At 36.0% G+C, this 18,722-nt stretch overlaps 1 protein-coding gene across 1 annotated transcript; it reads left to right on the forward strand.

Moving 5' to 3' along the window:
• The first annotated feature begins 7,908 nt into the window (after positions 1–7,908).
• LOC131027670 (glucomannan 4-beta-mannosyltransferase 9) lies at positions 7,909–15,575 on the forward strand. Its single transcript, XM_057957750.2, has 9 exons — positions 7,909–9,241; positions 9,390–9,488; positions 10,027–10,279; positions 12,773–12,883; positions 13,341–13,477; positions 13,624–13,737; positions 13,876–14,075; positions 14,232–14,423; positions 14,550–15,575. The coding sequence occupies exons 1-9, from the start codon at positions 8,912–8,914 to the stop codon at positions 14,710–14,712; spliced, it is 1,599 nt and encodes a 532-aa protein (XP_057813733.1). The 5' UTR covers positions 7,909–8,911; the 3' UTR covers positions 14,713–15,575.
• The last annotated feature ends 3,147 nt before the right edge of the window (positions 15,576–18,722 follow it).

An 18,722-nucleotide genomic window follows, 5' to 3' on the forward strand; every position in this document is an offset into this window, starting at 1 on the left:
TCTATTCCTTCGATGCTATGGAAAATGAATGAGCTATGGGGGTATGTTGAAGTAATGCAAACTATGGCTAAGGTATGAAGAAAGTAAGCATTTATGTTGCTATAAATAACTGTCAAAAATTAAAAAATGTTGTAATAGACACAAAAATGGATAGGGAATTTGAGTGTGCACTTGTGTTTGAAATATGATGTTGATCTAGTAGGACCAGGACACCCAACACCTTGGTCTTCTAAGCTGCTATCAGAAAATCTGGAATATTAAGTTGTTTTAAATTCACCACTGAAAACTGTTGAGGACTAGGGTGCCTTAGTGCCATGGTCCTAGGACAGGGGTGCCCTAGCACCTTGGTCCCTAAAAAGTTGGTCCAAATTCAAGGAATAGGCCCATGTCAGGCTCTTGATGTTGTTTGAGGTCTTTCAGCTCCGTCTGGTACTTGTAACTACATAGAAGAGGAAAGAAAGGGGGTTGTGGATAGGGGTTTGCCTTATGTCAAACCTTGGGTTTGGAATTAACCCTAATTGAAATATAAATTGAACTTGAATTGAATTGGAAAGCTTGCATTTGAGGGTAAGGAATTGAAATTCTTGAATGTAGATGATTATACCTTCAATAGGTGATGTATTGTTCTTAGGATAAGTCCTCCATGTGTTGATGCAATAACATGATAAATCACTTAAAACCCATTATGAAACCACACATAAAACATGAATGGAAGATGCCTTGATGTAGTTTTCTACTTCTTGAATCAGATCTACTCTTGAGGAAGAAGAATTTCTCTTGAATTGAATGATAATGTTAACATAAGATGTCATTATGAAAATGAATTGAGAGAGATGCCTTATATAGGGATTTTATAATTAAGATCACAATTAGGCTCACTTAATGTAATGGTGGGAAATTTATGAGTGATAGATCAAGAGAAAAACTACCCTTTCCCTCAAAGAGAGATGAGAGTTTCACTATTGATTATCCTTCAAGCACTTTTCACCATTACATTAGGAAGGAGATGATAATTCACTAGATTCAATCTCTCCACACAAATATGGTAGATTAAATTCTGAATGAATTGAGAATGTTAAGACGATCCCCTCCAACTTATGCAAATGAGAGAGCGAATTCCCCCTTAAATACATGTTTGAAGGATTTGAATTTCGTCACGGGCCGACATCAGGGAGGTTTGCCGCCCGAGGCACAACCCACAAGGCATGCTCTAGGAAGGGTCATGCCCTAAAATAGGGCAGGGACGAGGGTGCCACACCCCTGTCCTGGGAGGACAAGGGCACCATGCCCCTATTCAAGGGGGGATAGTGGCGCCATGCCCCTGTCCTACCTCTTTCTCCAGGGTAGAATGTGGATGGGGTGATGCAAAGGCCAAGGAAGAAGCTGTTTTCACAAGCCGAGCACTCTCCGATCTCTAATCAGGCTAGAGGATTCGAGTTTGCATGCATGAGGACCCTAATGCATTTGACGACACTACACTTAGAATTGGTATATTTTCACATGAAGCGAGATTTGAATTAAATAAGTCTGCCAAATTATCCTCACAAAATTCAAGGGAAAAAGTGTGAGACTAGGTAGGTAGGTTGCCCTGGTCTTGACAATATTTTTTTGACTTTCAATTAATGAAAGATAATAGGGTTCTAATGCCGAATCCAACTCGGTGGCTTAAACCATAATATATATATATATATATATATATATATATATATATATATATATATATATATATATATATATATATATATATATATATATATATGCAAAATGTGTCTTGGAAGTTGAAATTAGGGTAGGATTAAGGATAAATCAAGATAAAATGATAAAGGACACACTTAGAATTAAGGGCCCAAGTAAGAGAGTGACAATGTAATAAGGTCGAATAAGACCCATAATATTAAATTAACTATTAATTAATTACAATAAAGGTCCCATAATACATAGAGGAAAGGGAAATACTAAAATAGGTGCTAGGAGAGTGTGAAATTGGATACACTAATAAAGGTGTACAATTTACAATGCTACATGCCTTATCCTATCCTACTTTTGTCGCATGCAAATATTAAGGCCAAATTCTATGTCTTGGGTCTTCATACTTTTTCCACTACTCTTTCTAGTCCATTTTTTTAAAGTAATAGGGTGAGCAATGCCCTAGTCTCTCCAAAAGGGGCACAAAATCAAATGTGTGCAATTGTCAGTTCTCACCATTCATGATTTGATTCCAATATTTTTATTTGACCATTGGAAGTCAGCCTAAATTCATAAATACCTTGAGAACCCTTTAAAAGGAAATCATTTATCATTCATAAAGTTAAATTTTCAACAAAAAATAATGATTCAAGAGAAAGGATCCCTAATTCATTCAAGAGAAAATCTAAGTACAAGGAGCAACAAGCTACACAACCTATCTTCAAATATGATTTCATAATGCATTTTATTATTGTAGCATCGTAAATTATTACCAGGCCAATTTACACCTCATGTTTGTGCACTTACTTTAGTGTGTTTCCCACTCATCTCCTATCCGGGTCCGTTCAGTGCCTTAACTCCACTTTTTATGCTATATGAACCTACCAAATGATTCTCTAAAGGGGTGTCCTCCTCTCCAGACCTTAATTTTGGTCCTTGATTGAGGAGGACTAGGGTACTAGCCCTGGTCCTAGGACCAGAGCACCCATTGCCTTGGTCCCCCTCAATAGGGCCCAATTTTCAAGAGAGGGATGAGACTTATCTCTTCTGTGGGAAATGAAATTGGTGGCTCTATATGACCGTTGGAGATCGGCCTAATTAGTAAATTGACCTAGGATCTCATATATAAAGACATTAATCAATTCATTTCAATCTAAGTCTCCATATCCGAGCAATCAAGCATTCAAGAATTCATCATCAAGCATTTTCAGAGATCTTCAAGGCTGCATTTCCTTCATTCAACCATTGTGGAGAAAAAATACATCATTCATATGCAAGCATGTGTGTGTGATTAGGGTTTTTTCATGTTCATGCCATTTTATACAACATATATGATTGCATTCAAGGAGCAAATCATCATTATCAATCATCATTGCAGATCTGAGGTATATCTTTCCATTGTTTATTTCAATATTTGCAACATTTCCTTCAAGGTTATTCCTAAATTGGGGTTTGACTTAGGCAAACTCCTATTCCTGACCTATTTCCCTTTCTTTCTGTGTGTAGGAAGTAGGTATGAAACTATGATCTTTAGGATAAGCTTTATTTATAGAGACAAATAGATTCCCCCTCGAACAACAAAAAGTGCGGAGGACCGGTGTGACAGGCATACCGGTCCTAACATTTCGAGATCTCCTTCTGGGAATAGATCCAAAAACACTTACATTGCTCAAATCCACGTTTGTGGCTTGATATGACAACTTTAGCTCATTGTTCATGCATAATTACTTCAATTCTAGCATATTTACCCTAATTTCAACATTTTCACAATTCAACTTAAAAGAGGGCAATCAATTCAAACCCAGTAAATCTAATAGAATTCTTAGCCCTATCCTTGCTAATTTGTGGCTAGATCTATTGGGTTTACCCCTCTTTAATGTAATGGTCTCTAAGTCTAAATATTAGCGGTTTTCATACTTCTAATTGTGGAAACCCTAATATTTTCACCATTACAGTTATGACTTTTCATGCAATTGCATCAACACTTGGAGGAATTGCCTAAAGAGCATTACATCACCACTATTATAAATCCTAAGGAATAATCTTATCAATTCAACATTTCAATTATGATTTAGCCTCTACCCTACTATGGGTAGGCTCTATTTATACATCATCAATGTTGTTGTGGAGGTGGGAACACCAACACATAGTTTGACTTAGGTAAGCCCTTTTATGACACAACCATTTTTTCCCTCTTTTGTGTGTGCAAGTTCAGATTCGAGGGTGAACCCACAATAGTGGGTTATACTTTTTTGGATGAAAAAAATTGACTCTTTTGTTGAAAACTCGATTTTAGACATGTTCTATCAAAACCCCCTTTCGATCAAATGTGTAACACATTCGATTGAAACCCACTTCCGATCAAATGTCGAAACCCACTTACGATCGAACCCAAAAAAGCATAAAATGCAAAATTTACATTAGAGGATTCGATAGAAGGGGGGTTCGATCGAACCCCCTTTGATAGAACATATGTTGTATCGAACGCACTTGGTTTTAGACTCCCCCCAAGCCTCTCATGGTTTCTGTAGATTTTTGGCCTTTGAAGCTCAAATTGGGGACTCAAATGGACGAATTTTGACAAACCCAAATACATGATAGTAGTACTCGAAGAAAGCTTTCTAATGACTATTATTTTAATATATAAAGAGTTTATTATAATTTTTTTTTAGATTAACTAAACATAGGTTTCATACCGAACATCAACTTCTGAGTTCAATGGTTATGGAAAAATAGTAAACAAGTGAAAAAAAATCGAAAAAATATTTGTGCACTAGGTATTGAAGTCCTCTTTCCAACAAAAAAAAATATTGAATTTGGATACATACACAACAAGTTATGATCAACCAAATGAACATATGTCAAAATTACAGTTAACTCGACTTCAAAACTTAATAAAATATGAAATATTGAAGATAATGTTATGAAACCAATTGGAAACATTAGATATGGATGTCACAAAACTAAATTTGAAAGAATCACATTCATATCTATTTTAGAAAAAAAGTTATGCCATACCAAATGAGTATCACTCTTTAAAAATGTTTTTTTTTTTTGTAAAGAAACTAGTTTTTGAGGGAGATAAAAAAATGAAAATAAATTGATTCAAAAAAATATATTTAGAATCTACACACAAAATGTCACAAATCACTACTTCACATCATTTGCAAATTCCTTATGGTTTAGGAGTAATAAGTGTCCGAATGTGAGGTTTTTTCTAAAAATTAAAATTGAAGTGTCAAAGTTGGCAAAAAAGTGTAACTCACTATTGTGGGTTCACCCCCGACCACAAAAAAGGCTATAGATGTGCAAAGCAAACTGAGACAAATAGTTACAGATTTAAAATAGGCAAAAACCCCTAGACTATGCTAAATTGCACACCTATCTGACACTTTTTGGCCAAGATTCTAGTACACAGACTTATAGGACTTCTTGAGTGCATTTTTGAGTCTTTTTATTAGTTTGGACACCCTTAGGACTAGGATGCCTAACACACTAGTCCAACTATGTTCCTCTCTACATCTCATTTTTAGATTTGAGCTTACACGCAAATTTCCAGTTTTGCACTTTTACTATTTATGCTGAAAGTTATCAATTTCCTATCATTTTCATTAGTCTATTCACACACATTGCACAATCTCAAATCCATTGCAGCAAAGGAACATTTTAATTCAAGTTCTTAGCTCTCCTATTAGGAATATAGCTAAGTCTATTCATGTTCTAATGATATGACATAGATATTTGAGATCTTATTTTACATTCCCAGGCTAGTATCTCATTTCCAACATATCAATTTATAATTTAGAACATTATATAGACTTCACCTTTCATGGTGAAGGGTGAAGGTTTTTGACTAACATTGGCAACACATAGATTTCTATGTATGAAAATGTCCTCCTATAGCTCAAAGTTAGTGTCACTAAGTCATTCAACCTCCATTCTCAATGTGCATATATCTCTAAAATAAAATAAGATCACATATGCAAAGCTCTTACTCAAAGAAGGATTAATAGTGAGAAACCCTTTCCTCCCATGGTTCAAACAAGTTGTACAAACAAACTTTGATACTAATTGAAAGGAATTTAGAAAACTAGTAAACTTCCTACCTTAACCTAAGGAAAAAAACAAATGCAAAATACAAGCATATCTAACAATTTTAGAATAAATGAGCAACATGAAAGATAAAAAAAGATCACACAACCCAAGGTATACCTTGAGGACACCCTTTTGGGAAAAAAAGAAGCATTGAATGTATTATATTCAATACTAAGATTGTAATATAACATCAAATTACTAGCCAGTTCAATAACAACCTTTAACTTGTGTCAAGAGAAAATCCAATAACATAAACCCTATAAAAAGAAGTGCATAATACCTCCATCCTAAGCATCTAGTATAAAAAGCAAATCATAAGTCCAAAAATCATTGCATGTTTTCAATATCAGAGCCAAAAACAAGGGCCCAATTTTGTCTATGTTTGTAGTAGAAATTTTAACATGATTGTACCTCCCATAATAGAATGGAACTCCTAAGTCAAGGATTTCACCTACCAAGGTTGGTTGCTCCATTGTGGTCCATTCAAATCTTTTACAAGGTACTCTTATTCATCATAAATTGATCTAATATTTTCATTACTTTCCTAATCCACTTTGCAACTCCCTCTTGCATGCTCTCACATGTCATAGGTTCTCTTGGACATCTTACAATGTCATAGATGCTCGTACATATCTTACATGACATAAACAATCTTACATGTGTTATAAAACAATAGCAAAATAGTGTGCTATGTCATCCCAAGAAATCTTGGTATTCCTCCTAAGTGGGAGACCCCTTTTCATGTGGCCCTACAATTACAACATATTACAATATTAAATAAATATAGTGCTCACTTAGATTCACAAGGTTAACGACACTTAACCCTAACATCGAGGAATCACCTTCCACAATCAATCTTTTACAACCTAAAAACCACAAGAGAATTTTTTTAGTCATCAATCTCCATTCTATTTTGTTATTATTTGCATTTGCAAAAAAAAGATCCACCACGAATAATGCACTTGAAGAATCCCAAAGAACCACACTAGCTCATGTTGTCATAAGGTGTCCCATTAAAACTCAAATTCAAAAACCCATCCAAAAAACCTAATCTATTTAACTTTCATTTCAACAACTCTTCTATCACTTATACTATTATTGGAAATTAAATCAAATAATATTCAAACAATGACATAAAAGATTATTCATCTCTTATATTACTTTAACCTTTCATACCTAAATGCAAGAAATATGCCATGTTTAAGCTTTTGTGGAGGTGTTATTTGATTACTCCAAATAAAATAGAACCCTTGCCACTTGTCTCCAACTAGATTCACAACTTTTTGCATGCAGAACTTTAATGGATTTGTATTCTTGATGTTTAGTATTTGAGGAGAACATTTATTTTACATAAGATATCTCTTGACATGTTTTACATATATTTTTTAAATATAAGTACACTAGTTATATTTCATAATAAAAATATTTAAATATAACTAAAAACTATCGAATTTAAACCTAAATACTATTGATACAACTATTAAAAAAGAAAATAGTTAAATCAAAATAATTTGCCAACATGATATTCTTAAGATCTTTGCAAGTACAACATTTTTGCTTTATTAATTAGAACTCTCTTTCTTTTGACCCAAATCATAAAAGTGAACTTCATCATCTATTCTAAATATAAAATGGTGAAGTTACAACATGGCCTACAGTTAGAAGTGGTAATACAATAATTAGGGCAATGAGCTCAAATTAATGGTACTCCCTGTACTTCACTTGAGTGCTTATGTTATTGCACTTCAATCAAATTTAGTGTTTCTAATAAATAAAAGCAACGTTTTACATAGCTTCTCATCTTTAAACTACTCACTAGAACCTCTATTTGGTGCTTTTCTTAATTCCAAGTAACCTATATCACCTTTAGTTTATTCCTAGAACAATAAATAGGATCCTCTCAAGAACACTCTATAAAAGACAAAACATGACCATGTGCTCAAAATTCCAATGAAACTAGAACTCCCCACATAAAACCTCCTACCAACATTGTCTACATTGATTGGAGTTCAATGGCATTTTTAAAAACATTAAATTTGATGCTTTTCACATCATAAATTTAACCAGTTCCAACTTTTTAATTCTGAGTAATTATAGAACTATCTTAGCTTTTAGCCTAATCACTACTAATGAATCCATTGGCAATAATTATAGAGGAGCTTTGCTTAATGAATTTGGATAAAGTAATAATTCCTGTTTGTTTGTAAAATCAAGAAACTGGTAGTGATCATGTCAAACTCCTGGTTTTTAGATTTCCATGAGATAGATTACAGTGGTGTTTGATTGTAAATATGGAATTTAATGCGTTGGGACTTGTCACTGATAAAGAAGGGGACCCATGTTGTTCTCGGGCTTTGTATTTCTTTTTCCATTGTTTCTCTCTCCTTACCCACCACCTTCAAGTTCTTACATGAATTGGACCTGACTAGGAAAAAGTAAAGTAAATTCAGGGGTGGTTGGTTGAATCTAAGGCCACCCTGCCAATCTTAGAAATCAAGCTAGTTAGCTTAGCTTGGGTAATCACAGCAGTTGGCCGGAGACCATCAGTGAATGCAGGCATTTGGTGTCTCTCCCACTACTTAAGGCTACTAGTCCTGCAATGTACAAGGCAGTCTGTAGGGCAAGCAGAAGCCGCCATAGTATTGCTTCTGCAGACTCTGTAGCTCATGTTGGGTTTACTTATTATTGTGTGTGTATTGCAATAAGGTCAACTACTACAAGTAATGCCCACATGGTAGCAAGAGGCATTACAGCAGGAGATAGTTGATTTGTCCCCAATTGAAGTGTTCAACATTTGGAAGGATTCAAGGCTAGGTTGTGCATGCCAAACGGCTGTCTTTCCCAAAAGGGTAGTGCAGATCTCCTTGTTCCTGGTGGAGACATTTGACTCGAGCTTCATGTTCTGCAACACCCACATTGCAGAATTCACTTGTCAATAGCTGAAATCCCACTGTCAGGCCAAATAATGGAGCATTTGTTCTCCGCATTCTGTCATGAGATTGTAGGGGAATGATAAGATCCTGAGATCTTTTAGTACTTGGTGCCTAGATCCAGACTTGTGGCATCATATATACGGCCTCGGAGAACGTTTCTTGAAATCTGATACATTTAGACTGCACATTTACTGACTATGGATCGGGTGGCTAGTTCCGGGCTCATTCCAGAGACTTTTCAAGGTGCCAGAGATGACATGACTGAGCAGCTTGGATTGATATGGGAACAGATAAGAGCACCCATTATTGTTCCACTGCTGAAATTTGCAGTTGTTATCTGTTTGGCAATGTCTGTGATGTTGTTTGTGGAGAGGGTGTATATGGCTGTGGTGATAGTGTTGGTGAAATTGTTTGGCAAGAGGCCTGAGAAAAAATATAAGTGGGAGCCCATCAGGGATGACATAGAGCTTGGGAACAGTGCTTATCCCATGGTTCTAGTGCAGATTCCTATGTATAATGAAAAAGAGGTCTAGATCTCCAGCTTGGATTCTGTTTATGTATCTAAATATGTTTTTTGTGTGTGAATCGAGTGGATTTGAGATGTGCTAAGTGGATTGAGCAGTATATAAAGACATGTCTGGTTACATTTCTGATTAACTGAATAAATGGATGCAGGTGTACCAACTTTCCATTGGGGCAGCTTGTGGCCTCTCATGGCCTTCGGACCGCATCATAATCCAAGTCCTGGACGATTCAACTGATCCAACCATCAAGGTCTCTGGGAAATTTTTGTCTGTCTTCTGGGAGCAATTTTTTCAGCATTTGGTTAAAGGACAATAAAAAAGTTTAGACCTTCTGATTAATTCCTATGATTGTTTTTGGGTGTCTTGATACATAACTGTAATTAATGTAGTGCCATTTAGTAGATCAGTTAGTGTCCTTTGTTGCTCACTTTGCAATCTGAAATCGACAGACAATGTTGGAAGCAAATCCTTTGGATTCACTTCCATGGCACCCTCAGCAGTGACAGTTTATGCAAAATCATTGGGCTTCTTTTAGTCGGTTCCTTACCTGAGAGGCTTAGGTTACAATTGAATTGTTAAAACTGTTACCCTCTCATTGCGTGTTTTTCTTCTTGGGACTAATATGATTCATCTTGGAATGTAATAGTTTGGGTATTAGCCTCTCATTAATTGTTTAACACCTGGGTATAACTATGCTGTTATCTTGGAATGTCAGTGACAGAGAACTGATTGAGTAAAGTTTAAGCCTTTGCTAGCTGTTGCATTAAGCATTTTTCTTATTTTTGCAGGACTTGGTGATGATGGAGTGCCAAAGGTGGGCTAGCAAAGGCATAAACATTAAGTATGAAGTCCGAGACAATAGGAATGGCTATAAGGCTGGTGCTCTGAAGGAGGGGATGAAAAGGAACTATGTTAAGGATTGTGATTATGTAGCCATATTTGACGCAGATTTCCAACCGGAACCAGACTACCTATGGAGATCAATTCCTTTCCTGATGCACAATCCTGAAGTGGCCTTGGTTCAAGCCCGCTGGAAATTTGGTAAGGAGTCATTCTGCCAAGATCTACTGTCCATTTTTTATGGTTATGCAGCTGTATCCTGTGTTAGGTTCATTGGGTTCAAGATTGACTCTTCCAATTTTTTTCTTCTTTTGTGTTTTGTTTAGCTTAGGTATTACTCGCTTATTTGGTGAGGTGTTGACTTGAGGTTGAGTAGTGTTGTAGTCGTTACGCAAGAGGGCTTTACTTTTCCAGGCATCTGCCTTTTCTTTGTCTTGTTGGGCTTCCCATTTGAATGATCACAGCAGTTACCAGAAAAACGTTTTGCTTAACCTCAAGTTTTCTAAACGCATTGGGTTAGTTATTTTCTGAAACTGGATGGTTAGCCGACAAGTTCAGGTGAATCTTTCAGTGTCTCAGCGTAGGGCAGGCCGGTTTATTGGGGAAGACCCTTGTCATCATCTTATCATATTGCCCAAAATCAATGGTCGACATTCATCAACCTGCCCTTTGGTTTGCCTGATTTCCTGCTTCCTTTTTGGGCTTTCTTAATTATTAGCTATTAATCTTTCTACCACACATCTTGATGATGTGATTTTAGGGTTATCTTTTTCAGTAAAGAGGCAATCCACCAGTTACAGATTTCCGCATGAACTCTCATCAATACACACGCACTACATTAATGACAGGGGGTACTCTACTGATACCCAATCTAGGGCTCTTGGGTATTGAGCCATATTGATCTAGTCACAGCCCGTAGGTCTCGTGGGTATCTCAGTAAGCACTAAACCAATTAAGGGTGATCTTAACCCATTCCAAGGGATTGGAAACAAAGCCATTTCCCATTCCATCCATAGAGCTAAACATTCAACTCATTTGTCATAGAATTTTATCTACAGGTAAGTGAGTTGTTCTCCATGAAATGTATGAGCCATGTGCATTTAAGCTCAGTGGGGTCCCTGGGAAAACCCAATTCTTTGAAAAGCCTTTCCATATGTTTTATATTTAGTACCTATAATAAAAGCAACACTTAGTGCTCTTCTTTAAGGACAGGGAGTTTTGTACACATAATTAGCTACAGGTACTTTTTGTTAAGGCTACAGTAATCTGGGTGATTATCTTGATCGGTCTTTGTTTAACTAGCCATCTTCAAAGATTCTATACTGATAATTTTTTTCTCTCGGAGAGCTTGTGGCAATCTTTTTCAATCAGAAATTTACATCAAGACCACAATATGGAGATTATTCACTTGACAAGTGTGTGAGCATTTCCATGTGGGGACTGTAGCTTTTTAGTTGCCCAACAAGACAAAGGAGTAGTTTTTCCATTATGAGGAGTTGTCCACATCCAAGAATTAACAGAATCCAAAGGATTCTTTCCTTGATGCGGAATGAGTGGCTCCGATGTGGGACACGATAAGCGAGTAGGTACATTTTCCAAAGTTTCCTGTTAAATGTGTCCGTTCATCAGAGGGTCCCTCATTAAAGCTAAAGTCTTTATTGAACAACGTGGTCAAATAATTGAATATTGAACTGTCGGTGGGCATTTTAAAAATTAAGAGTAAAATCATCTAGATGTATTAGGAAGGACCCAGTTTTGTGAACAGGCCAGTCCCACTTCTACAGTAACATTTAATGATAGCAAACCAGTTAACAATGGCGTCCGAAAGTTGCAGACAAGTTGTAACATTTAATTTTTGAACAGGGCTTCCTCTGATTTTGGGATCTTGCTTTCTGCGATATTGATCTCTGGTGAACAGTATAGCATTCAAGGCAGCTTCACCAATGCACTGCGGCCAGTTGTGACAGTGGCGCATTGATGAAGTTGGTTCGGTGTTGAATTTATAATTTTCTAGTAGGCGTCTGGATTTTTTATTAGATCTGATAATTTGGGTTGGGATTTATGTGTCGGCTGTTTATGTGGGTTGGGATTTTCTGTAGTGAATGCGGAAAAAGGTTTATCCTTGCACCCATTTATGAATTGAGTCTGTTTGGTCTGCTGTTAATTGGATTTAATGATGTAGTCCAGATGACCTGTAAAGTTGAGTGTCTGTTCGTGGGGTGAGGTTTTTGCAGTGAATAGGTACACGGCGCTTGCTCTGCAACCAATTCCAAATGTTTTTTAAAACGTATGGATCTGCATATTGATTAGTTCTGATTATTTACTTAAAATGTGTGAAATTTTGACTATATGTATACGTGGTAAGGGCTTCTCGCAACGAATGCTGACAGACAGTTGCTTCGAGAGGATTGGGTTGTTTGAGTTAATGTGGGGCAAATGTTTGCTTCGCGCCCAATTGTGACTGGGTTTTATTATTTCTTGGTTCCTTAGATTAGATCTGATGTTGCGGATTATTGGATTGTGAAGCTTTGGTGTCGGTATGTGTGGGTTGATTTTTGCAACGACTGCAGACAAGGGCTTTCTATGCTCTCAATTCTGAACAAATTTTCTTATATTGGCTTGGATTTAATAAGATTTTAGGATTGGCTTTTCCAGTTTTGGGTGTCTGCTAATTTGGATGGGGGACTTTTACAGTGAATGCGGATGAATGCTTGATGACAAGGATGCAGGAAATGTCTCTGGATTATCATTTCACCGTGGAGCAAGAAGTGGGTTCTTCTACGTATGCCTTCTTCGGCTTCAATGGTAAGTATATAGATGTTGAATGCTGCAATTTTATGTTATCTTATATTTAGCAGTTAAGGGTCAAGGAAAATTCATGGAAACAAAACTATGCCATACAAAGTCGAGGAATAGTCAGGAGATTACAATGCTTTGATTAGGTAATACATAGCTCGCCGTTTGTGAATATGGCCATTAACATCTTTAGGTTTCAATGAGATAAACATATATGCATGGATAGCCAGAATCTGGTGCATTTATTGCACTTCAATTCCCTGGATGGTCATTGACAATGAGCTCCTGGCTCCCCATTAATCAATTAATTATAATATATGAATAATTTGTCTGGGAATGATTCCGCTTTTGTTCATGTGAACAGTTTTGTATGTTACAAAATGAGTTTTAGGTCTAGGAAGAAATTTGACTTGAGCAGGATAGTGATCGAATTAATTAAACTAAATCTTGTGGATGATACGTGTAGGAACTGCTGGGGTTTGGCGCATACATGCTCTAAATGAAGCTGGTGGTTGGAAAGACCGCACAACAGTGGAAGATATGGATTTGGCTGTTCGAGCAAGTTTGAAGGGATGGAAGTTTGTTTTCATTGGCGATCTTTCTGTGAGTTTTTACTTTGAAGGCCCAAATGTTAATTTCTGATAAAATTATAATAGGTTAGCTAAGAATGATGCCATTGTTATTCCCACTTGGACCTTATTGTGGAGTGTAATCCATTGTTCGCACCAAAATTTTGAAAACTCTTACAGGTCAAGAATGAATTGCCTAGCACCTTCAAGGCTTACCGCTATCAGCAGCATCGCTGGTCTTGTGGCCCTGCAAATTTGTTTAGAAAGATGGTCATGGAGATCATCAGAAACAAGGTCAGATATTACCTCCTAGTCTTGCATCATTTTCATTGCATTAATCAAAACTTTCCAAAACCCTGTAAAATGAATAACTTGGGTCAAGAAATGCATTTGATCATCACTGATACTGTTTGTATTTACTTGAATTTGCAGAAAGTTACAGCTTGGAAGAAATTTCACGTTATTTATGCATTCTTCTTTGTAAGGAAGATTGTTGCCCACATCGTCACATTCACCTTTTACTGTTTTATTATTCCCTTAACTGTTCTAGTTCCGGAAGTCACCATACCAAAATGGGGTGCTGTTTACATTCCTTCAATCATCACTCTACTCAATGCCGTGAGCACTCCCAGGTATGCATCCTCAATGCCTTCTTCTCCCTTTCTAAGTATTTATCAATTTTGTTGTACATGGGACTAAGAAGACAAATTCCTCATGTCATTGGCAAAACTGGAAAAGAAAATTTCATCCAGCAGAGTAAAACAACTCAATAATGTTCGCATTTTCAGGTCTCTACATCTACTTGTTTTCTGGATCTTGTTTGAAAATGTGATGTCTCTGCATCGCACGAAAGGAACTATCATTGGGTTATTGGAAGCTGGCCGAGTCAATGAGTGGGTTGTAACAGAGAAGCTTGGAGATGCCTTGAAGCATAAATCAGGAAAACAGGTCAAGAAAAGTCGCTCAAGAATAGGAGAAAGGTATTTGCTCTGCTCTTTGAGTAGCATCTAATTTCACATTGAGTTTTTAGATGGCCATTTATTTGTTGTTTTGAGCATTTGCAGAGCATCCAAAGACTAAACTTCTTTGCTTTTGCATTTTTTCAGACTGCATGTCTTGGAACTCGCGACTGGTGTTTTTCTTTTCTTCTGTGCATCTTATGATCTTGCATTTGGGAAGAACCACTTTTACATCTATCTCTACCTGCAAGCTGCAGCATTTTTTGTGATGGGATTTGGATACATTGGGACATTTGTACCCACCTCCTAATACTAAATAAGATGGAGGTCATCTTGTCTGTTATCTATTAAATTCTCTGTGGCAGATCAAGCCAGATGTGAGTTCAATTACTTATGTATAGATTGTATCTTCTCATTCTTTCTAGATGGATAAGTACATGGTATAGTTCCAAAAGGGATAGCACTCCGTGTGCATTATACTGTTACTTGTGGGAGAAGTCATGTTTAGGGCTATGTATGTACCAAATAAAGTCGGATTCAAATTCATTTATCCGATGAGAGTATATTGGGTATCTCAAGAGGTTCTACAAAGATTGTATGGGTGTCTCAACAGGCCAAAGTTACGATCTTCTTAACTTTCAGGACAGTGTTATTAACAGTCAAAGCATTATCATCCAGAACTTGAAATCTGCACATGATATTTTTTGGATTAAAAGGAATGGTATATTTTGAGGAGATGGACGCTGCACAGGGTTGACACCCAAAATTAGTGGGTTTTAGGTTTACCTTCATAGCCTGCATAGATTATTGATTCCTTTAAAATTCTTTTGATAGGTTGAGATTTTCTAGAATGCCCACTAGAAGTTGTTAAGTAGACCACTGAATTTGTGAAGAAATTGTGATATTGAAGCAGAATTCAGTGGCTGCTTTCAGGTGGGAAGTTGAAAAAGGGTTGATTGGCAGATTTCTTTTGACCTTTCCATCCTCCTTGCTTATTCTCTATGAGATGTAGAATTTGAACTTTATTGTCTGTTATTTGCATATACTGTTTGCTGGTGAAGCCCCACATCTGCCCTGGCCAGTAATAAATTTTTTGGATACACATCTTGTATGAGATGTGTAAATGATTGTGTTTGAAATAATGGAAAATGAAAATTAGCTGGTTATTTGTTCTGTTGAAAGCCTCAAAAGCATTTTTTGGTAAAACATGTTCAATTTCATTGAAATTTGCAGTACAGTCTAAATCATGCGGTTTATATCTGCTAATTAAAGCTCACGATTCTCAAATTTAATCATGATGTAAAAATTTGTGAACTTTTCCAAAAGATTTTTGTCTTTGTTGTGAGGAGAGAGACTGTTACTCGTCATTTTTTGAGAGTAGAAAATGAGGTACTCTGAGTTACCATTCTTTTTTCAGTGCATATATATTGAAACTTTGAATATATGTCAAGTTGAACAAAAGGAAAATCGAAAGGATTAATTGTTTGATATTTTAGCATCTTTGACAATCAATTGTGACATTGGATTTTCAAGATAGAACACAATAAAACACAAATTAATATAATATACTAAATATAGTGTCAATTGAAAAGATTAATTGTTTGATATTTTAGTATCTGACAATTAATAATGACATTGGAAACTCAAGTTAAAAGACAAAAATACACAAATTAATATAATATACTAAATATAGTGGCAATATCCAAGACTCCTGGCTCGAGTTAACACTTCATATCGAAATGTTTGCATGCATACAAAAATAAACTAATCAATCGAAATTATCATATTATGTCATTCAACTAATGAATTTCCTTACTTAGATTAGCCATGTTTTCAATTTCTAGGTCCTTAGCTATGATGCTCTATAATTATTCATCACTTTGAAGTTTAGGTTCCTTCGTAGGCAATAAATGTCTCTTCAACCGATTCAAAAGGGTGCCTAAGGAGATGATTGTTGAAATTCCCAAAGTGGGTGCTTGGAAAGGTGTCTAGTCCAATCCACTTCATTATGACTCTTCATCTTCCTCAAATTCATGCCAAGTTGGGGATTATCTTGATTTTGCATTATAATAATAGAAGTATGTGTCCACTTATGAAAATTATATTAGCCTTTAGACAGGTTACAAATATTAAATGATTTCAACCATCTATATCTCTTTGGACACTTTCTAAAGAATGTGGAGACCTATAAATGCTTGCATTTATTTTTATTCTATTCTTTGTGGGTTTTGACCCATCCAAATTTAGCCACCTCCAATGAATGCACTCTACAATCTCCGTTGCACTCACCACTTCAACATACACTTCTCTAGCATCCTCTTGCTTTACAACCAACCTCTCAATGTTTGGTTGCTCCATGCTCTACATCATCCTCATGCTTTTCAAAGGATATTTTACTTTTGCCACATCTTCATCTATTGCAACACCACCTATTACTGCAATCTCTTTGCTCCCTTATCTTCAATTGATGCAAGCCATTCTACTTCTATTTCTACCGCAACTCTTTCTTTACCTTTCTCTTCTATTGTCAACATTTTCAACCCTTTGCAAAGACTTGTCTTTGCTACAAGGTCTTCATTCTTCCCAAGTTCAACTTCTAAGAAGCTATTGGTTCTTTTGATCTCCTCATCTTTGTTGATTTTCTCAACAAACAAGGGACCCTCAAAGTCCATCATCTTCATCTCTATAGCAACCTCCTTGATCTAATTCTCAATGCCTTTCAATAGACATGTCTTTGTTGCAAACTCTTCTTCATCTCGATCAAACATAAGACCTCCCATGTCCTCTATTGTAGCCTCTCTGCTACATCTTCTTTACTTCCTTCAATCAAAACATCATTAGAAAGAAAATTACCTACACCTTTTCTTAACTACTTTTCTCTTTTGTGGCATCTTTTCAATCTTTACTCTTATATCATCCAATTGTCATTGCATCTCTATCATTTTATTTCTTAATTTCCTTTCTTCTCAAAAGTATATGAAACCTCATAATCCATCCAAAGACAAGTGTTATTTTCTTCTTCCTCTTTTCCATCTTCACTTCTCGAATTCTCAACTCTTAAGTCCTTGTGTAAATTGCTTCACATTCGACGATCTATTTATACACACAATCAAACTTGCTTCATCAATTCTCTACATAGCTCCTCTCACAACCTGCTCATACACACACTCCACCACAAATTCTAGTGCAAGACTACTTCACATTCAACACTCTGTTTGTACGCTCAGGAACATTAGCTCTAAAATGTACTTGTAATGCCCCTACCCTAGTCGGACTTGTAAAACCTGTTTGACCTTGATTGACTTCCTATGTGGCATTCTTGAATGGTAGGTTAACCGTGATGCAATGTGTAGTTTAGATGATATAAATAATTGTGCATACCTATTATTGTGCTTTTGCATCGATTCTTGTGTAAATGTAATTGTTTCCTAACTCTTGTGATAAATCTCGAGCTAACGCCTTCATTGAATATGTATATGTATATGTATGCTTGCGTGATTCATGGGTGCAGGAGATTGCAGGTACAACACCGCCTAGGGCGAGGTTCATCTTCTTTGGGATTTGCAGGGTTGAGTATACCTCCTTCATCCTCAGAATTCGGATTTGGGGGATCATAAAGCTCTCGTTTTGCCTTAGTCATGGCCAGGTGAGCATCGTGTGTGGTTTGTGGGGCTTTCTTTTCATTGGGTTGCATGTCGTGTGATTTGGTGGACTTCCTCGATTTGCGTGCCTTGTGCAGGGTAAGTGGAGTTTGCTATCCTAAGTATTTAATCCAATTTAATGTGAGGATGTACGCATTAGTAATTTAGAAATTTAAAATAGGTAGTTTCTTTTATATGAATAATCGTTAATTTAAAAAGAGATCGCTTTAATTAGAATTGTAGCAAGCTTAAAGTATTTAACTTGGTTTAATGTGCTCATTTACGCATTTGTAGTTGGGAAAATTAGAATAAATAGATCTCCTTCATAAGATTAGTCATTTATTAAAAAGGTCACTTTATTAGGTTATAGCGAGTTAGTTTAATAGTTAATTTTTATAATAACGAAATTCAATGAGTTATGCGTTTTAGAAAGGAAAGATTTAAAGTCATTGGGAAATAGAAATAAATTAATCATTTTCGCATTTTGGAAGAGAAAGGGTAAAATTTATTATTTAAAGGAAATTATTCTTTTTAAAAAAAAGTTGATATAGTATAAAGGATTATTTTTGAAATTTAAATTAATTTAAATATCTTAACCTTGTTAATAGTTCAAAATATAAATGTTGGCTAAAGTAATATGGAGAAATTAAAATTAGAATTAAATAAGAAATAGAGGCAT

The sequence above is a fragment of the Cryptomeria japonica genome, chromosome 8, assembly GCF_030272615.1.
Source record: "Cryptomeria japonica chromosome 8, Sugi_1.0, whole genome shotgun sequence".
NCBI lineage: Eukaryota > Viridiplantae > Streptophyta > Pinopsida > Cupressales > Cupressaceae > Cryptomeria > Cryptomeria japonica.

Coding starts and splice junctions, on each gene's coding strand:
- LOC131027670 (XM_057957750.2), top strand. CDS start 8,912: ATGGATCGGGTGGCTAGTTCCGGGCTCATTCCAGAGACTTTTCAAGGT. Junction 13,738..13,875: donor TGGAGATCATCAGAAACAAG/GTCAGATATTAC, acceptor TTGAATTTGCAG/AAAGTTACAGCTTGGAAGAA. Junction 14,076..14,231: donor AATGCCGTGAGCACTCCCAG/GTATGCATCCTC, acceptor TCGCATTTTCAG/GTCTCTACATCTACTTGTTT.